At 43.7% G+C, this 21,365-nt stretch overlaps 2 protein-coding genes across 3 annotated transcripts; one reads left to right on the forward strand and one right to left on the reverse strand.

Moving 5' to 3' along the window:
• The first annotated feature begins 3 nt into the window (after positions 1-3).
• Positions 4-5,014, forward strand: XBP1 (X-box binding protein 1). The gene is given in 6 exon segments (XM_025267414.2): positions 4-278; positions 1,318-1,414; positions 2,197-2,325; positions 3,434-3,469; positions 3,472-3,579; positions 3,878-5,014. Coding segments are annotated over 6 exon segments (1,155 nt in total). The 5' UTR covers positions 4-51; the 3' UTR covers positions 4,436-5,014.
• A 2,522-nt stretch (positions 5,015-7,536) lies between these two features.
• CCDC117 (coiled-coil domain containing 117) lies at positions 7,537-18,738 on the reverse strand. Of its 2 annotated transcripts, XM_006069900.3 has the most exons (5): positions 18,413-18,738; positions 17,687-17,740; positions 13,336-13,560; positions 12,757-12,894; positions 7,537-10,478 (listed from the first exon to the last, which is right to left on the reverse strand). In XM_006069900.3, the coding sequence occupies exons 1-5, from the start codon at positions 18,592-18,594 to the stop codon at positions 10,241-10,243; spliced, it is 837 nt and encodes a 278-aa protein (XP_006069962.2). In that variant the 5' UTR covers positions 18,595-18,738; the 3' UTR covers positions 7,537-10,240. The 2 variants fall into 2 exon arrangements, with proteins under 2 accessions (XP_006069962.2, XP_025123200.2); XM_025267415.2 differs by lacking the exons at positions 17,687-17,740; positions 18,413-18,738 and adding an exon at positions 13,841-13,859.
• Positions 18,739-21,365: the final 2,627 nt, after the last annotated feature.

Consider the following 21,365-nt stretch of genomic DNA (forward strand, 5'->3'; position numbering starts at 1 on the left):
GCCGGCCCACTGGGCAGCGGCGGCGCGCACTGGCGTAGACACGCTCCGGCCATGGTGGTGGTTGCACCCGCGCAGAGCCCGGCCGCCGGGGCCCCTAAAGTACTCCTTCTGTCCGGCCAGCCCGCTGCTGTCGCCGGAGCCCCGGCAGGCCGGGCTCTGCCGGTCATGGTGCCGGGCCAGCAAGGGGCCAGCCCGGAGGGGGCGAGCGGGGTTCCGCCCCAGGCGCGCAAGCGACAGCGCCTCACGCACCTGAGCCCCGAAGAGAAGGCGCTGCGGAGGTGGGCGAGCTTCGGGGGTTTGGGGGCCGAAATCGAAGGCGGGACAGGGGCCTGGGGGTCGCGCTGACCGCCTGCAGCGTTCGGGCGCCGGTGTCTGGCCGGTCCGGTGCCAGCGTGGCGCGGCGCGGGGCGGGGCGGGGCAGGGCAGGAAGTCTGGACTGGCCGATCCATTGCGCTAGGTGGAGTCCAGGGCAGCGCAGGCCTTTTTTCTTTCTTTCGTTTCTGTCTCGTTAGAGATGACCAGAGCAGGGTACGCTGGCACCTGTGTTCCAGGCCCTTTAGCTGTGTGACCACAGACCCCTGGTTCAGCTTCTCTGAACTTGGGCTGTGACGTGGAGCCATGGGTTTACCTACTTTTTTGGAGGCTCACGGAGCTGAAATGCCAGCTGTTGAAGGGACTGGAAGCACTATGAGGCTCCTCAGTCAGTCTCTGCGTCCTTAAAAATGGTTATCTACTTCCCGAGGTCGCTGGGGCTGTGGAGAAATGCCTAGTACTTACTCCTTCGTAAATGTTACTATGACCAGTGTGCTTTTTTTGTGATTTATGAAGTGCCCGCTGGAGCAGACATGGGCCTTGGCTTTCAGCACCAGGAGGAAAGTCGCATCAGCCTCTTAGAAGTTAGGTTGTTACGTTATCGGCTGCAGTAGCGCGATTGCAGCCTTCGCTAGCTTTAATCAGTCCTGGTTGGATCCTTTTTGAGGGGACTGTAATCAGGAAGCAATGGGAAATAGAAAGGGGAGGATAAAATATCTTATGATGCAAAATGAGTAATATTTGTGTCCAGCCTGTGCTGTGGCGGGGACGAGGCTGAGGTGGGTGACGCAATACGGGGGAGGGTGAGTTAGGTCTGCTAGCGAGATCCACAGAAGGTTGATTTTTTTTTTGGGGGGGGGGGTTTCTTTTATTGAGGGGAGGAGCCTGAAATGTATTTTACCATTACTGTATATTGTAAATTAAAGTGAAAGCACCAGCTGGCCAAGTTTTCAAATAAATAAGGTTTGAGATGATTTAGTGTGGTATGTCTCTTTCTGTTCTCAGGAAACTGAAAAACAGAGTAGCAGCTCAGACTGCCAGAGACCGGAAGAAAGCTCGAATGAGTGAGCTGGAGCAACAAGTGGTAGATTTGGAAGAAGAGGTAAAAATACTTAAGGCCAAACACTTTATTGTACATCCATTGTGTAGCTTTCCCTGGTGAATGGTTGGTTGTTTCATCTCCTTTAGAATACAATTGGATGTATTGTTAAAAGTTAAGCGAGTCTAAGATTGGTAGTTTGTTAAGTGGCGAAGCTTGATGAGAACAGAAGTGATTGACCCTCTGGTATTTGGTGCTAGATCAGTCTAAATTGATTGTTGGTGAATTACAGCATTAAACAATGTTTAATCAATTAGTACTAAGAAATTAGTAAAAGCTGATAGGAAATCATTGCTTAAATTTTCCTGATTTAGTCCACCAACGGTTCCCTTCCCCTTCTTGGGCCCACTTGTTACCTAAACTTAAAATTGTTGCCGGTTACACATCTTGAATACATAAAGAGTATTTGTGGTGGTCTTTTTTTTAAACCTGTTAATTTTACAGCTCACCACTACCACTTTTATTATTACCTGCCAGTTCAAGATAGGATTTTTTAAACCATCACATCTAAATTAAAGCTACTAGTCACTCTTTGCTGAGGTCTCTATTAGTAGTTGGGGGCACTTTGTTATATGTGACCCTCATGTAATGGCACTTGTTAAATAGCTTATTTTTTATATTTATGACCTTGCCTTTTGATACGTACTATGAACAACTGTGTAAGGATAGAGTTTTCCAAAAGATCCAGGAGAAGGAAAGAAAACCTGCTGTAGTGAAGCTGTCAGGTGTGTTCTTAAAGTGAAAGAATGAGATGTTTTAATAGCCTCTTCTGAACTTTCTTCCAGAACCAAAAACTTTTGTTAGAAAATCAGCTTTTACGAGAGAAAACTCATGGCCTTGTAGTTGAGAATCAGGAGTTAAGACAGCGGTTGGGAATGGATGCCCTAATGACTGAAGAGGAAGCAGAGACCAAGGTGAGTTATGTCCTTTATTTGGTGCCATATGTAAGAACTGGTTTTAAGTGACATGACCTCTTTTTTTAAGGATATTCTTTTTTCAAGGGTGTAGTTGAATAGTACTAAGTCCTAATAACTGGAATAAGTTACACAAGACTCTTTAAGAGCAAGTACTAACAAATGCCGGTAGCTGACATGTGTCTACAATGCCAGCGTTGAGGAGAACCAGGATAAGAGTGGCAGTCAAACCTGACTTTGAATGCTACTAAAATTAAAATAGCTCTTTGATGAATATGAATAAGAGAAGGGATTCTTTGTGATAGACACACCTTTCTGATGGAAGCGTGATGTGTGGGTTTTAATTTATGGCAAATCCAGTGATAACAGATATGTGGTCTAAGGTTGACTGGCAGTTCTGCTCTAAAAGTAATGTTCAGAACAAACTTTAAAAATAATAACATGGGTTCGAGCCCTGAGTTGGAAAGATTCCCTGGAGCAGGAAATGGCTTTCCACTCCAGTATCTTGCCTGGAAAATTTCATGGATAGAAGAGCCTGCTGGCTACAGTCCATGCGGTTGTAAAAGGTTGGACATGACTGAGTGTCTGAGTACAGCACTATCCAAAAAGATTCTGGGCCTCAATTCACTACAGAACTTTATTACTAGGGATGTTACTCTTATTGAGAATATAAATAAGATAATAATAATTAGGAATAACAGTCCTGCCTGAATCTTAGCTTGGGGAAGAAAAACATTTCATCGTACAGAAAATAAAAAGAAGTTAGCCTTACCTCCCTTTTCTTTTCCTCAAGGAAGACTCAAAAAAATGGAAATAACAGATGTGTAAGGGAAAGATTTCAGCTCTAAAGAATAATTTTCCAGGGACTTCCCTGGTGGTCCAGTGGCTAAGACTCTGTGCTCCCAATGCTGGGGCCCAGGTTTGATCCCTGGTCAGGGAACTAGATCCCACATGCTGTCAAGTCAGACCCAGCACAGCCAAAATAAATGAATTTTAAAAAAAAGTTTTTTTAGCTTTCTTAAAAGTTGAGAATCAGAGCCTCCTGGCAAGCATTTCCCTGGGGACACCCAGCTGTTGGAGCTGTTCACTGACTGATCTTTCCTTCCAGGGGAATGGAGTGGGGCTGGTGGCCGGGTCTGCTGAGTCCGCAGCACTCAGACTACGTGCACCTCTGCAGCAGGTGCAGGCCCAGTTGTCACCCCTCCAGAACATCTCCCCATGGACTCTGATGGCATTGACTCTTCAGACTCTGAGGTAGGGCTTACTCAGATTTTACTAAAGAGCTGTTTACTCGGTTCCGTCTGTGTGATGCCTGACACCCTGAACCAGACAGATGCGGGCAGTGCAGATTTGGTTGAGTTGGGGCTGAACACTGACTACCTTCCTGTTCCCAGGTGGTCTAGGACATGCAGCGAAGGGTGCATGAGTGGGTCTGGTGGGTCCCAGAGATCATCCTGTAGCGGAAGGATTAGTGTACATTATGGAACCTAGCACTAAGGTCAGTTCTCAGTGCACTGTAGCAGTTGAATGCCATTTATTTTTCCTTTTCCAGTCTGATATCCTGTTGGGCATTCTGTTCAACTTGGACCCAGTCATGTTCCTCAGATGTCCTTCCCCAGAGTCTGCCAGCCTGGAGCAGCTCCCAGAAGTGGACCCAGAAGGACCCAGTTCCTTACCGGCCTCCCCTTCTCCATCCCTGGGGACGTCATCAGCCAAGCTGGAAGCCATTAATGAACTGATTCGTTTTGATCACGTATATACAAAGCCCTTAGTCTTAGAGATGCCCTCTGAGACCGAGAGCGAAGCCAATGTGGTAGTGAAAATTGAGGAAGCACCTTTCAGCCCCTCAGAGAAAGATCACCCTGAATTCACTGTCTCAGTGAAGGAAGAACTTGTAGAAGATGACTTCATTCCAGAGCTGGGTATCTCAGATCTGCTTTCAACCAGCAACTGCCTGAAGCCATCTTGCTGCCTGCTGGATGCGTACAGTGACTGTAGCTGTGAGGGGTCCCCTTCTCCCCTGAGCGACATGTCCTCCCTGCTTGATGCAGACCATTCTTGGGAGGACCCTTTTGCCAGTGAACTCTTTCCCCAGCTGATTAGTGTCTAAGGAGTGATCCGGTGCTGATGCTCTGACTGTGACACTGCCTGGAGGACAGCACAAGGCCTGTGCTTCACCCAGAAAGCCAAAGTAGAGGGGGTGCGGTCCTAGAGAATCCCTCTAAAGTATTTGTTCAAGCCTCCTAGGTCACCCCAAGTATTGTCTTTTGACCTTTAGTGGTCCAGGGTACGTAGATACATTACTATGATCCAGAATTACAGCTTCTGAGGGTGTACCTTGATCTTAAGGGCGGTGGTTTGCCCTGAAGTACTTACACAAGGGTCACGCGATAAGTGTTTCAGACATGGAGTTAACGAATGGTCCTTCATCAATTTCTCTTTTCCCTTCTCAGCATCCCAGGCTTGCCTCCGACTTTAGGTCCTTTAGTTTGCTTCTGCAAGCGGAACACCTACCTGAGGGGGCTCCTTTTCCCTCATGTACAGTTCAAGTACAGATCAAGAATCTTTAGTAAAATTACGGACAGCTACTATGTAAACGCTCGATGAAATCTTTCCGTGCTAGTGTGACTTTGGACGGTGCTTTCTCCATTTATTTAAAACTACCTGTGCAATTAAAAAGTACAATGCAGTGTCTTTGTTCTTCGAATGTTTCTTGAACGTTTCAAGTCTTGTTCTTTCCGGGTGTTTCACTGCCGTGGTAGTGATTTATCCAACTTCACTGAGCCACTTTTTACAGTGAGTGAAGGCCTTTCCCCCTTAATTACCGCCTGCTTCAGTTCCTGGCTGCCCTAAGTAATACACTCTGACCAGTAACTATATTTGAGACAGTTTCTTCAGCCTAACTGACCAATATTACAGCTAATAAATGGTAGAGCTAGAACACTTAACTGTTTTGCCATAACATCTTGTTACAGAAGAACATGCTATTAAGTATCAATACGGCTATTGATATTACAGAGATTAAGAGCATTTTTTAGACTCAGACTCCCCGAGTTCAACTCTGCCACCCATTTAGCTGGATGATCTTGGGCATAAAATACCACTTATCTCCTCATCTCAAAATACCTTATTTGCCCACCTCAAAGGGGTATGATAGTATCTCTAAAGGCTACTAGAGGATTCAAATAAATGATGCATTATAAGCACCTTGTACAAAGCCAGGCACCATCCCAAAAGTTGATGGTTATCTCCTATTCCACTTTGGGTTTTAATCTCTTAAAAGAGTTATATACACTATAGAACATGTTTCACAAAAGAATGAACCTGTTCAAGAAAATATCCTAGAGACAATATGACCTTCAAATTAGAGACTGCATAACCTCATCATGCTGCCTCTTTTGCTCGGGAAACCACTTAAGATATTAAAGGAGTTCCCTAATTCATAAAAATTATTTCACCCATGCCAGCATTCTATGCCAGTATTTACTGACTACCTCCGGGGAGGTCAGTGAAGATGGGATTCAAAGAATCCCAAGTAGCAAGGCACAGCAGGCTGTGGTTTCAACCAAGTATATTAATACAAAGGAATGCCTTTGGTGTGACTGGGAACATGCCCAGAAGCACACTAGTAGGCAAGACAATCGATGGTCACTGATGGCCAGAGTTCAGTCCTAGGGCCTAGCAGTGCAAACGTGTTTAAGCTCTGAGTTTCTGTTTTGTAAATATAAGAACAGGCTTCCAGCTGCCCCCACAATTAAAAACCTTATCACCTGATTTTCTAGAACTGAAAACTTAAGTGCTGAGAATCTATTTAGGGATTGTTTAAGTAAATGTGGGTTTCCCAGGTGTGTCTGTAGTAAAAGAATCTGCCTGCCAAGCAGGAAATGTGGGTTTGATCCCTGGGTTGGGAAGATCCCCTGGAGAATGAAATAGGAATCCATTCCAGTATTCTTGCCTGGGAAATCCCATGGACAGAGGGGCCTGGCAGGCTCCAGTCCATGGGGTCATATAAAGAGTTGGACACAACTGAGTGACTCAACAACATAGGCAAAGGTACAGATATGTTTTAGCTTTCAAAATTATAGAACAAGCATCTGAAGACTGGGGTTCAGGTAATTTACATTCAGTGACATCACATGAAAGAAACAGCTGTATTAACAGGAATAACACACAAGAGTATAGATTATTTGAGTGTTCATTTCCTGCACAGATGGGTGAAAATGACTGAACACTGTGCTCAGACCTGAGAAAACACCTGACATTCAAGGGTATCTTCATATTGAAACACTAAATTGAATAGTTAAAAAATGAAAATCAGGATCTTTCCCCACAAAACCAAAGCAAGATTCCTATTAAAAGCAAAGTTGTCCATAGTTCTGATTAAAAGAAACAGGTGACCGATGGCTAGACACCAATTCCCTGACCCTTCAGACACCAACGTGTGCCTGCCTTCCTGCTTTCCTAGCAGGTGTGCTGCGGGCACAGGCAACCTAGGGACAGACGTGTAGGCAGAGGACATTCCTACACCAGGAATTCTCATCTTCAAAGACATTCAACCGACCCCGTGACTTCTAAAGTTAATGAAGGGACAGGAAGACTGGCTTGTTTACCCGCCAACCGGTTTTTAAAGACAACATCCTGTCTTCTGGAGCTGTACTCTAACACCATATTCTAATTGCATGAAGTTCATTTCAAATGCCACTGGTAAGAGTATTTGAACCGAAGAGATACATATACAACTGTGTTCCCTCAAGGTGTTTAAAGTTACATTGCCTGAACTACACCCCTTAGTGTAGTTTATTTCAATGAAATCTAAACACGTTAGATATTGCTGTCAAAAAACTGTATGTAAAACCACTGGTCAAGTAGGAAGAACCCTGGACCTGGTGAACTGATTATACTAAATTGTCACTATCTACTTAGGCTTAGTTTTCAAATCTATAAAAATAAATTAGGTAACTTTTAGCTGTGATTTTCAATTCAGGTAGAAAAGGTAACTGCATTGAAAACTCTGCCCACCCACAAACAGGGACCCACATTTATTCAATAATGGTCGTAAACATAGAGGCAATACTGCCACCCAGTGACCTGTCAACTCAAGAAAGGAACAACCATGTTACTGAACATTAAGGACTTTTCCTACTCCCTGGACTTTCCCAAACTTGCTGATTTCAGTTTACTTAAATGCAGAAATACAAATGCCTCAAAAAGTCCAAAACACTTAAGAAGTTTTATTGAAAACAATAAAATACAGAAACACCAGATTCTCATTTTAAAGTAAAACTGACAGCATCTTCCAGAACTTTCCTAGTATTCCACCTTTCTTATCACTATTTAAAAAACAAAGCCAAGTTCCAGATCCAAAATAATCAATGAACCTGCTGGTAAACATTCTTCTTATGGTTAGAGCTACCACCCTACTTTTTTTTTTTTAATTGGACATTTGCACCTTTTCAAGAATGAGTAGCAATTTTTGATTAATATCTGTGAGAACTGGACTTACTTTCTTCATATTAATTAAAAAACAAAACCACACACACACCCTAATCAAACTCAGAGGAAATATACATTTGTTCATTAAAGCTCACCTGCTTTAGATAACCGTTTCTGATCACACATTAGCATAGTAAGCCAATGTTTGATCCATGCTGTACAAGTTTTACAAAATGAAAAGACCTGTTAATTCCCGAGGGAAACCTTAAGGCAAAAACAAAAGCCTTACCCTACAAAAAGGGAAACAAAGCAAGTCATGGGGCCTGTGGAGACGGCTCAGATAAGTAAGCACCACAAGGATGAAGAAAATTTTTGTACAAATGAATGCGGGTTTAAAAAGGTGCACTGAACATCCATGTTTCCTGCAGAAATGATGATCGTGTCAGATAAAATGACTCCTGAAACAAGTTCTGCCTGGATTTCAATTAAACAGAATCCTGCTAGTTCTCTCCTACATAAAGCTGTGTGGTATCAGAGCTTTGTTCAGAGAGCTCTTCCTACTGTTCACTGTACAGACCTGGATCCCAGGCCTGTCCAACACCCCTACAGAGGACAGTGTAAGTGTGTGTGTGTCCTTTGGAAAACTGTCATCTCTTCTTCACCTCAACACTGGGACTAACTCCAAATTCCAGGCAGTCACTTCCTCTTTATGAGCTGTAGCAGAACTAACTTTTTATCTGGAGACTTCTTTAAGGCTACAAATGTTACAAGTTGGTCCCATTAAACAATGACCAAGAGGCAGCTGACATGGCGTGAATCAAACACGTGCACGTTTCAACAGAACACAGTTTACATTCATCTCTAAATCTGAGATTAAGAAACTAGTAGCTGGTTTCCAACTGGTTTCAATACTGGTTTGAAGTCTGAATAATTTTACTGTGTAGACATTAAATATTTTGTTTAAATATTAAACATTAAATCTTTTCCTGACTATCCAGACAGAAATAGAAAAAGCAGGAACTACAGGCAGAAGAAACAGTCTAGTTAACAGACTTGTGACTTCTACACCATCTGTAACAAGGGGAGGGACTTCGGCATGGGTTTCAAAATTGCCTGGGAGCTGCCTCCTAAAGTCACCTCTACTTGGCATAAACCATTTTTTCTACACAAGGTATGTGATTCCTACAAAAGAAAAGAAACCCAGAAAACAAAACAAAAAGAACTGGGGTGGTCTCCTGCTGTCTGATAAAAGGGCCAGTATTACACTCATTATTAATAAGTTATAGTGGGTATTCTGTAGCACTAAAGGGACGGTCACTTTACTTTGTACTACTGAGTCCTTGCCACGCAGAAGAGCTGTTCCTGAGAAAAAAAATACTTCAATCCTGGTTACTCCCAAGAGGACACCCTGAGCCTGGGTAGTGTCCTCCGGATGATGATTTCTGGCTGGCAGGAAGCTATTCTCTAGTAACTTCTAGGCTTACTGCACAAAGAGTTGAAGCACCACGCAAACTGGCTATTTCAGTAAATCTCAATGTCACTTGCATGTGCTCTTAATTATTCAGTCAACCTTTCCTAAATTAACATTAAAAAAAACCCAAAAAACAACTTGCTTCTACAGGCACATTTCTTTAACTACTGAAATAATATGCTGGGCTGAGCTGATACGGCACTTCCTCAGGATGACTTAAGGATGCTTCTCCCAGAGCCAGTTCACACACTGGTTACCTCACGATCTTCTAAACTATCACTTAAAGTCAATTAGGCTGTAAACATCACTGAAGAGCTGGGTTTACGGATTAGGGAAACCGAGGAGCAACAGTAGCACAGGGCAAAACAAGCCTCGGAGGAAAAACCTTTTCTTTGTATTTTCCATTGCATTGTCAAGAGGCAAGGAGGGGAGCCACAACACTACTGGCTATTTAACCAATAAAGCTACACTGAACTGACAACTAATATACAAGTTTCAGAGCTTCTGTTAAATTCCCCAGCAGTAGGCCTAAGCTGCTGTCATCCTCCTCCTTCCCAGTAATATCTAGTTACCATTATAAACAGAGCTCATTTATCTGAAGTTGTGGCTCAACTGTCAGGGCACACTTGTAGTAGGGAGAGCACTCTTTTTTTTTTTTAATGCATCTTTTTCAGCTCAAGTGTCTGAATACTCTCCAAGTATCTGAATGACTTAGACGATGTGACAGATGACTTAAAAGTCACATACAGCTTCTACACTCAACTCTGCAGAATGTACTCTCACATTCCTTTAATAAGCCCCCTAGAAAACTGCTTTTCCCTTGAGACAAGTTTCCTTGGCAAGAAGTTGAAGTTCAAGAAATGGCTACCCAAAATCAAGAGTCCCACCCCAAATCACAGGTGGAGATATTACACCCGTTTCAAAACTTTCAAGTCCCTATACTGTACAAGCAGGCTCATGACTGAACACATAAGCTCTGCAACATGACAACTTTAGTGTAGAAACTGGTTTCTAGAGTTCCATCTCCTCTTCTGTGCAAGCAGCTGTCTCCAAACTATTGTAAACAGGCAACCCTGTTGGCCGAGGTTCCAAGAACAGTTCAGTTCTTTGAGGAAAGGCAGTGCCAGCAGCTGCGTGCTTAGTTTGGCTCTCTCCTGTGTAGTTCTTAGCATTAGATGACGGCTTTGGCTTATCAGAAAGGAGTTCAGGGAGAGGTTTCCAGAGCACAAGCTCCATGGAAGGACGGCTCCTAAGACAGGAAATATATATTTGTATCAACAACTTTACAAAGCAGAAATAAAAGACATACGTTGAAAAACTAATGTTTGCTAGCTAGTATATAAAAATTGACGGGAGGACTTCCCTGGTGGGCCGGGGGCTCCACATTGGGAAGACACTACCAATGCAGGGGCCCGGGTTCCACTCCTGTTCAGGGAATTAGATCCCACATGCTGCAACTAAAAGATGCCGCGTGCCGCAACTAAGATCTGGGCAGCCAAAAAAAAAAAAATCCAAAAATAAAAACCAAAAAAAACCATCGGACGCGATATGATAAAAATAGGGAGAATTATGACAATCCAAACTTATCTTTACAAAGGCCACTCAAGTACATAAAATTTTAGAGTTCTGCACGCACTGTAAGCAAAGCAACTGGCTGCATTGAATGCTGTGATTAGAATATAAATGTTCAATATGAAAAACAGAGGCCCTTGATTTAACATTATAGTTTCTTCTTAAATTGTGGTTAGTATTAGCAGATGTCGGTTTTTATCTTGTACTAAACCATTATAAATAAAAAGAAACACTGGCTAAATACACTAAAAATCTCAGCAAGCCTTTCGCTTATTAGTACAGCTATGAAGTATATAATGCTTTGTGCAGTAAGCCACTGTCTGTGTCTACCACCCCACAACCTATTTCATCTAGTGATGGTCTGATGGTTTCTGGGACCCAAGTGCAAGGCAAAATAAAACACAAACAATGAAGAACACCCCACAAAGGTTAGCTTCTGGAAAACTACCAAGAGCAGCAAGTGCTAATGCTTTACACTGGGGGGCAATGTGACCTGCTTACTCGTGGCTAAACTATTTACCCACCCTCAGGGCTGGGTAGTTAATTATAAGCTCAAGCTAGGAGGCTAATGCAAAACCCCATGAGCTAACATCCAGCAATAGGAGAAACCACAGTGTCTAAAGACAGTCATCTACCTAGTACCAGTGGGACTGGTAGCCTAAGAGAAGTTTTCAGATATCTGACACTTACTCTCACAGTACCAAGTCTATTGAAAGTCTTTTCTAGGAAACACCTGCAGGGCACTTTATATCTTGCCTACTACAGTTGGCCCTCCGTATCTGTGGGGTTTTGATTTGGACCATTTTATATAAGAGATGTAAGCATCCCTGGATTTTGGTATCTGTAGGGGTCCTAGAAGCAATCCCCCATGGATATTGAGAGACAACTGTATTTTACAGAGTAAGGGCCACTTGAGACCATCGAAGTCCAAGGACGATGATTAGGCATTATCATCAATTACAGGCTACCATTAGTTTTATGTTAATGGAGCCCAGGCTGCTTTGCTTTTTAGGTTCTTACGCTTGCTTTCATTTCCTCTGTTGTCCTTACACTGTACTGTCACTGCTCACTATAACCATGAGTTTGTTCTGCTCTCACTTGCTGTTTTTGTGTTTCTACTCTGATGCCAGAGGAAACCAGGTAAGTGAGCTCATCAAATGGTCTAAATGAAGAGCAAAATGGCTCTTAGAGCTAAAGGCCTGAGGGGCCACACACTGTGAGATACAAATATGAGCTCTAGACTGTGGCCTCTGTGGTAACTTTTTTGACTGCTGGTAAACTTTTCACTTTTTTCCAACGTCTTAATGGTGGTTCAAGATAACTGAGAGAGCCACGTAAACAGGTAGTTTTCAAGTGTGGTTCTTACAACCTATCACAGTAATTTGAGAGAATGGGTTCTTTCTTGCCAATCCTCCCATTCCCAAGTATTAGACTATGAGTGCATTTCCGGACTTCAAAACAACCCAGGGGTAAATAGGCAAGGCAGCCACTCCTGTGAACTTCCAAATCCCACTTGCACAGCATTCTGCTCACCCCAATGAACTAAGAAAAGGTCTCCAACCTGGGCTAAACATAAAACCTACTGAGCTTTCACTCAGTTGGTGATCAGGAAGTGTTTAGAGACATTGGGTCTTCCTTTGAAGATCATAACAGGGGACTTCCCTAGTGGTCCAGTGGTAAAAAATCTGACTGCCAATGCAGGGGACATGGCTTTAATCCCCTGGTGCAGTATTTCACAAGCTGAGGGTCAAGCCCATGCAACGCAAACATGAAGCCTGTGCGCCCTAGAGCCTGTGCTCTGCAACAAGAAAGCATCACAACGGGAGAGCAGCCCCAACTGCTGCAGCCAGAGAAGGCTTGTGCACAACAATGAAAACCTAGCACAGCCAAAACTACATTTAAAAGAATTTTTAAAAAAGATCAGAGTTGAATGGAAACCAGAAACCAAAACTTACATGGACTCAATCATCTTTTTTGTGAAGATTTCATCAAATTCCCTCTTCAAACCTGTTTTCATGGTATCAGAAAGGACAAGGCTGGGGAGACGGTTAATATTTCTGTCAGCTTCAACTTCTTCATCTTCGTCAATTATTCTAAACAAAGGCAGACGCAAAGAAAAAAAATTATTTGGTTAAACATATATTCTGTTAATTGGACAAAATTTTTAAAATAAAAAAGGATAAACTCAACAGGTGCTACAGCAAAAGGTTAAGTAAAGTATGAAACTCGACTTTGGAGAGAAAGAAGTATATACACAAGAGCTACATTTGACAAAAAAGATACCAAATATGAAGGCTAAAACCCTCATAAACCAAAAAATTAATATTCAGAGATAGTAAATGAAAATATTTAGTACAGTTCTATGAAAAACACTTACTTTAACATTTAAAGTGCATACTTTAAGCTTCTTGATTTTTACTGTTTGACAGGCTGAGGATTAAGGAATCACCAGATGATGAATTAGACTTAACTTGAAAGAGAAGAGATGTTACACAGGGACAACAAGAAGCCAGATGGATATGCTGTCCATTTACCTGTCCTCAATTTCCTGAAGCCTCCTTCGGGCAACTTCACATTGTGGTTCCCCCGTTGTCTGATCCATCTCTTCACAAATAACATCTAACATGCCAGGTGCAGAAAGGCCACTAGTGCACGGATTTACTCCATGACCCTCTATATCCTGATGTGCACAAAGAATCCAGTCATTAGGACCAGCACAGAGCCCTGCTTCAGTTAGCCTTTTCTTTCTGACTGGACAACTGAAAAAAAAAAAAAAAAGAAATCAATGAAAATCCTGACTGATACAAATGAAACATGTATCACCACCATTGCTAATAAAATTCTGCTATGAAAAAAACTCTTAACTTTTGACAGTATGTGATTACAAGATGGAAAATCACGCACTTTCTTTTCTGTCATTCTCACAGCCACCCTGAGATATTTCCCTTAACATCTGTCAAATTAGGTTGCACCTGCAAGATTTTGCCTTTCCAGATTAGAAGCCTTTGATATGAGAACTTAAGAGTCATTCTTACTTACTCAGCTCTGGAAAGGTCAAGTGGGAAGTAAAGAAACCAAGAATCACAAAGTAGCGATTCAGGGCCAGCCATACTTTTTCATACTGCTGCTGCTCCATTACACTGGGCATATGAGGAGGTGGTCTGCAGGCATCCTATATTCCCTTAGGGCAAAAACACATGCTTCATCAGGTCCGCAGCAAGTACGACAGGTGCAGGTGACACTGCTCATTTCTTGGTTCTTGCCAAAAATGGTAGAGGCTGTCATTTGCTCTATGGGTCCCTGCCTAATGGGGTGCACTTTTCTCCCAGCGTGCAACATAAACTATCTTCACTTTCTAGAAAATTTTACATTTCACTGAGACCATAAGAGTTCAATTCAGATTGCTTTGCACATGTGGAAACAAGAACGTAGAAAACTAAAGTGCCCCCTCTAAAGTGTCACATAAGGTGAGTTGTATTTTGGGCACCAGATTCCAGAGACAGATGCTGTATCCTCTATGCTTTTCATAGAGGATTCTCACTAAAACCTCCTGCCTTGTTAGGGAAGTTCAACTGCTCAAGCTCTTAACACATACTAGTATTTGTAAGCACTACAACATGCCCAACATTTAGTTGCTGTTTAGTCACTAAGTCATGTCCAACTCTTTTGCGACCTTATGGACTGTAGCCCGCCAGGCTCCTTTGCCCATGGAATTTTCCAGGCAAAAAACTGAAGGGGGTTGCCATTTCCTTCTCTGGCAAGCTTCCTGACCCAGGGATTGAACCTGTCTCCTGCACTGCAGGCCGATTCTTTACTACTGAGGGGTGTCCTGAACAGACAACCAGCCCTGCTCTGAGTATTTAGACCAAAAGTACGTTATTGCCTGGGTATCACCAAGCACAATCCCAATCATATGTTTAGCTTATTATTAGTTTTAACTCATAAGTGAGTATTAAGAATGTCTCTCCATAAATTAAACACTTCTTTAACATTTGGATAGTTCTAAGGTATGCGATGTTTTGGAAAGCAGAAGAAAAAGTTATACACATAAGAAATCATCTAAGAAGGAGCAGAACAACTTATAGAGATCAATGATGATTAAGTGCCAGAGAAAATGGGACATAAAAGACTTTAAAGTTCTGATAAGAGCCACTGAAGTGGCAAGCAGGCAACACACTTCTGGGCATTCGACATCCAACTGTCCAGTCCCTTATCCTCTCAGGGCCTCAATCTCTCCATCTGCAAATTAAAGATGGTTAACTTTTAAAGTCAATGGTTTTTACACTTCAGAATTTTTATTTATGACATTAGAATTATTTAATAATCTCCTAGGAAACTTCCCTGGTGGCTCAGACAGTAAACAATCTGCCTGCAATGCAAGAGACCTCAGTTTCATCCCTAGGTCAGGAAGATCCTCTGGAGAAGGGAATGGCCCACTCCAGTATTCTTGCCTGGAGAATTTCGTGGACAGAGGAGAGTCTTGGGCTACAGTCCGTGGGGTCGCAAAGAGTTGGACGTGACTAAGCAACTAGCACTTCCACACTTTCAAAAGATAAAAGCAAAGAGGTCCTTGTGCATCCACAGCAATCCCAAAGCTATAAAGAACATAAATGTTGTCTGGTCTAGAGGTTTTTTATTTTAAATTTTTTGGCCATGCCACATGACATGCAGGATTTTAGTTCCCTAATCAGGAATCAAACCCACGCCCCCTACATTGGAAGCACGGAGTCCTAACCACTGGACCACCCGAGAAGTCTCAGATGTTTTTTAAACTGAGGCAACTTTCAAATCTACTGTCTTGTAGGTCTATGTATCAACCTGGTGAGAAAATTAAAAGTTTCTGTTGGCCAAAAAAAAAAAAAAAAAAAATCACACAAAAGGTGAAAGACAACAAATCTGGGAAAAACACAACATACATAAAAAAGACCAATAAGTCAATAAAAGATCTGCAGAAACAAAGAATTCACCCAAAATGAAACACAAATGGCTTAAAGGAAAAGATGGCTTAAAGGAAAAGACGTTCAAAATCACATATAATTTACAAAACTTAAATTAAAAGTGATCTAATTTCTTTAATTATAAAATGCTTGCACTCATAAAAATACATATAATAATTACAAAACAAAAATCCATGAAAGTAATATTCAAGATACAGAATGCCATCAGCATCCCTATATGGTACTCTAGTCCCTCCTCCCTGTAAGTACACACTGCTGCTGCTAAGTTTCTTCAGTCGTGTCCGACTCTGTGCGACCCCATAGACGGCAGCCCACCAGGCTCCGCCGTCCCTGGGATTCTCCAGGCAAGAACACTGGAGTGGGTTGCCATTTCCTCCTCCAATGCATGAAAGTCAAAAGTGAAAGTGAAGTCGCTCGGTCGGGTCTGACTCTTAGCGACCCCATGGACTGCAGCCTACCAGGCTCCTCCGTCCATGGGATTTTCTAGGCAAGAGTACTGGAGTGGGGTGCCATTGCCTAACTACACACAGTCTTTTATAATAACCACGTCATTTTAAAAAATATACATTATCATGTATGTAAATATTCAATATTAAAAGTTTTCAGTTCTGCCTGGTTTTGACCCTTATATAAGGAATTATACTGAATATGTATACATTCGTGCTATGTTTCTTTTGTTCCTACTACGCTTATAAGACACATCTGGGTTGGTAAGTGTGGTTCAGTGTTTCTTTTTTGCTGAACTGAACTCAGCAAAAATTTATTATGTTCAGACACTGTTAAGGGACATTCCAATTTTGAGCCATCATGAACAAGGATGCCATAAACTTTCTTGTACATGTCTTCTGATGAGCATGTGTAGTCAAAAAAAGAACTGCTGGGTAAATGGGTATGTGTGCCTTCAACTCATTCAAAACTGCTTCCCAAAGTGTTGTAGCAATTTACATTCTTATCCAATAGTGTCTGTGAGTTCCTGGTGCTACAGAACCCTCCAATATCTAGTAGTGGAGTACTTTCTCACTGTGCTTTTAATATGCATTTCCCTAAAGACTGATGAGGTCGAATATCTTTTCATTTGTTTGGTCATTTTGATATCCTCTTTAGGGGACGTCTTTTACTCATTTTCTTTTTTAGACATGCAGTATTTTCCCTATCAGTTAAGAGGTGATCAAAAAGTTTGAAAATACAATTCTGATGAGAAGATGGAGAAACACACATTCCCAAAGTTTAAAGGAGTATAAATTGCCAACAACTCTTGCTTAAAATTCAAAATGCATACATTTAAAGATTGAGCAATTTCCCATCTAGGAATCCATTTATCTAATTACAAACACAAAGAACTTAAGACTAGGTCACTTTAGATTTATTAGTATTAAAATCCATCACGGGGAGACTGGTTAATTACCTATTCCTAGCCTTACAACAGAATTCCACTCAACTGTTGAAAAAGAAATGAGATAGAACTGTGTGTGTCCATATGCAACAAGTTACAGGAGTAAAATGAAAACACCAGTGTTGCAGTGTTAACAGTATGTTACTAATAAATGTAAAAATCCAGAATTATACAGCTATAAACTTGCACATTTTTACATTATCTTCCTTAAGGGGAAACAGGCAATAAGGATAACCCTCTGGGGAGAACTGGGAGCATAAGATTTTGCCTTCTGCGAATTTTTAAAAATTTTGTGCATGTAATAATACTCATATGCCTCAAAGTTCAAACATGACAATCGCTTATGCTGTAAGACGCGTCCCTCTGACCTGCCCAGCTCACTGCTCTAAAAGGCAACCTGTGTTGTCAGTTCCTTGGGCCTCCTTTCAGAGACACCTGATGTTCCCCCTTTTCACTTAAAAACAAATAGTTATGGACATAAAATAGGTTAAATTAAGTGACCGTTAAGTGACTAAAAAAGCACTTGAAACTTACTCATCCTCCTCCTCCTCCTCTCGCTTGTGTTTCTTTCTACAGTGAGTTGAAATACTGTTAAAACAAACAAACAAACTCAGTCAGTTGAGAAATTTACTGAGCTGGTACTTTCAGCATCCACTTTCAGGCTCCGATCATCTTGCCCACCCCGCTACTATCAGCTCTCCCCTCCCTTGCCCTGTGGTATGGATATACAGGTCACACGGTCAGTCAGGTAAAGTGTTGGCTGGTCCTGACAAAAATCACACTGAAAGCTAAATTCATTCGGTCAAGACCGGGGGAGATAAACTGGGGCGACCAGCGTAGGGAAAACCTATCGGGGCAGTTTATGATCCCACTCGAAGGACCCATTTCTCTCCCAAGTTGCGGATGAGGAAACTCAAGAGTCCGAGAGTCGCTGAAAGTTACCAACAACAGCTGCCCGGCCGCAGTCCGGTCGGAGCGAGGCGTGTGCGCGCCCAGGGCAGCTCCAGGCCCGGGTCGGGCCGGCTCCCATCCCCGCACGCCCTGGGTGAGCAGACCGCTCCTCACTTCGGGCGCAAGCGCGCCGAGGTCGGAACCGGACCCCCGCGCTGTGCGACCTCCGCGATTTACGGCAACCGCCTGTGGGGCTCTGTCTCCTCATCCTCAACTTGAGGTTGAAGAGCCCCCGCCAGGGTCGCGAAAAGGGTCAACTAGCCCGCGCCAGAGCCTACACCCGCGCCCGCCGCCCGCCGGCCTCCTCACCGTCCGCGCGCCGCGCTCCCGCCGGAGCTGCTCGGGGTGGCGCGAAGTCCCGGCCGCGGGGCCAGCTCGGCGCCCTCCGTCCCCGGCGGGAAGGCCCGACCGGCGAAGGCCGGCGGCGGCTGCAGGAAGTCCGACCCACCGCTCAGGGGAAGGCCGCTAAACGGCCGGCCGAGCGCCGCCATGGCCGGGGAGACGAGGAGGCTGCGCCCACGGCCCCGGCCGTCCGCGTCCCCGGGCTCGGCAGCAGCGGCCACAGCGACTGCCGAAAGGTACCCGCCTCTGAGCCCGCTTCCCGACCCCACGTCACGCCTTCTAGAACCCTCCACCCCAAGCCGCCCGGAGCACGCCGGGATTTGTTGTGTGTGGCGAACTGCTGGCGCGAGGGCTGCTGGGAGCTGAAGTCCTTGAGGACTACAAACAAGATGGCTTGTCGTCTTCGGGGCTGGAGGATGGCCCTACCTAGCAGAGGTCCTAGGTCCAAATCCTCACTCGTCAAGTAACCTCTGTACCTCAGTTTTCTCAGTAGTAAAACCCGAAAACAGTAGTACCTATGTTTTTAAGATTGATAGGAGAAGTAAATGAATTAAAACTTCTAGAGCCCTTAGAAGTTCTAAGTTAGAGCACTTCTTGGCACATATAACTGTTAGTCGCTCAGTCGTGCCCGACTCTTTGCGACCCCATGGACTGCAGCCTGCCAGGATCCTCTGTTCATGGACTTTTCCAGGCAAGAAAAATACTGGAGTGGGTTGCCATTTCCTTCTCCAGTCTTCGGTGTTTTAATGTAAATGAAGTTGGTGACACTTTAGAGGAAACGGCATGGAAGATCAGGAAAACCCTCAGAGTTCTCCTGAGCGGTACTGGCAAGCCTTCCAGCCTCTCTCTGGGGGCATCTAGAGACAACTGCTTGCTAAAGGGCTAGCAGAGTTGGCCGTCCCAACCACTGATCACGACAGTTATTTCCCATCTCAGGAAACGGCACCATCGTCTAGTCTGAGTTGCTTATACCAAAGTCAATGCCCTTCAGTCAAAGACCACCAAGAACTCACACTTGTGTTGCATATGGACACATAGAGTTCTACTTCATTTCCATTTCAACTGTTGAGTGGAATTCTATTGTAAGGCTGTGTGTGCTTAGTAGCTCAGTCGTGTCCTACTCTTTGCGACTCCATGGGACTGTAGTCCGCCAGGCTTCTGTGTTCATGGGGATTCTCCAGACAGGAATATTGGAGTGGGTTGCCATGCCCTCCTCCCGGAGATCTTCCCACCCTAGGGCTCAAACCCAGTCTCCCGCATTGCAGGTGGACTGATAACCGTCTGAGCCACCAGGAAAGCCCCATTGTAAGGCTAAGTGTAGACAAATCTAAGTTTTTTGTATATATTTGCAAATAGGTAAATGGATTCCTAGGTGGAAAATTGCTGACAATGTTTTTAAAATAAACATGGTCAAAAATAAATAAATAAAATAAACATGTTCAATACAATGAGATGCAATGCACTGAATGTTTGTGTCCATTGCACCTCATTGTATATTAACCCAGATGGAGTAGAACATGAGGTTAAAAACAAGAAGTTGAAAGAAGCAAACATCAGCAACGAGCATTTATTGAGCACTTACTTCCCTGGTGGCTCAGATGGTAAAGCGTCTGCCTGCAATGCAGGAGACCTGGGTTCAATCCCTGGGTTGGGAAGATGCCCTGGAGAAGGAAATGACAACCCACTCCAGTACTCTTGCCTGGAAAATTCCATGGACTGAGGAGCCTGGTAAGCTACAGTCCTATGGGGTGGCAAAGAGTTGGACACAACTGAACAACTTCACTTTCACTTTCTTTCACTACGCTAGGGCACTGCTTATCATTAACTCCACCACAACTCTGTACTTCCCTGGTGGTTCAGACAGTAAAGAATCTGCCCATAATGCAGGAGACCCAGGTTTGATCCTTGGGTCGGGAAGATCCCCTGGGGGAGGAAATGGCAACCCACTCCAGTATTCTTGCCTAGAGAATCCCATGGACAGAGGAGCCTGTCAGGCTATAGTCCATGGGGTCACAAAGAGTCTGACAAAACTGAGCGACTAACATACACGTGTGCTAGGGCACTGCTTCTCATCATCACCACTTTGCAGAATAAGAGGCTGAGATTCAGAGAGGTGAAGGACCAATCTCAAGGTCTCACAGTTCATAATGGTTGTTCTGGAAATGTTTGATTGATTCCAAAACTAGTTATATTATCACCGCTTTCTACAAGGAAATAGAAACTTTTTTTCCCCTGCTGAGCATCCTCCAAATGCATATTCTAGGGAAGATCCTTGCATTAGTCAGGGTTCTGCAGAGAAATAGAAACTACAGGATGTGTATGTATGTGTGTACGTATGTATATATATATATAAAAGAGGAGATCTATTATTGGAATTGACTCAGTTGGTTACGGAAGCCAAGAAGTCCCACCATCTGCCCTCTATAACTAGAGAACCAGAAAGCCAATGATGTAATTTAGTCTGAGTCTGAAGGCCTGGTAATCAGGGAGCTGCTGATATGAGTCCATGTGTGAGTGTGAAAGCCTGAGCACAAGGGCAGAAAATGGATGACTCGGCTCAAGCAGAAGGAGGGAGCCCGTTTGCCCTTTCTCCTCCTTTTTGTTCTATTAGGGTCCCCATGGCTCAGTCAGTAAAGAATCAGCCTGCAATTCAGGAGACTGCCTGCCATGCAGGAGACGCAGGTTTGATCCCTGGGTCAGGAAGATCCACTGGAGGATGAAATGGCAACCCACTCCAGTATTCTTGCCTGGGAGATCCCATGGACAGAAAAGCCTGGCAGACTACAGTCCCTGGGGTTGCAAGAGTCGGACACGACTTAGCCACTAAACCACCACCAGAACCCCCAGTGGATTGGAGGATGCTCCCCACATCAAAGAGCCATTTGTATTACTCAGTTCCCCAATTCAAATTCCAATCTCT

Source organism: Bubalus bubalis, chromosome 17 (genome assembly GCF_019923935.1).
Source record: "Bubalus bubalis isolate 160015118507 breed Murrah chromosome 17, NDDB_SH_1, whole genome shotgun sequence".
NCBI lineage: Eukaryota > Metazoa > Chordata > Mammalia > Artiodactyla > Bovidae > Bubalus > Bubalus bubalis.

Excerpts from the sequence above, each read along its gene's own strand:
- CCDC117 (XM_006069900.3), bottom strand. The coding sequence starts at position 18,594 with ATGGCGGCGCTCGGCCGGCCGTTTAGCGGCCTTCCCCTGAGCGGTGGG. Across the intron at positions 13,561-17,686 it reads GAGGAGGAGGAGGAGGATGA|TTGTCCAGTCAGAAAGAAAA; the intron begins GTAAGTTTCAAG and ends TTTTTTTTTCAG. Across the intron at positions 10,479-12,756 it reads AAAAAGATGATTGAGTCCAT|GAGCCGTCCTTCCATGGAGC; the intron begins GTAAGTTTTGGT and ends TTCCTGTCTTAG.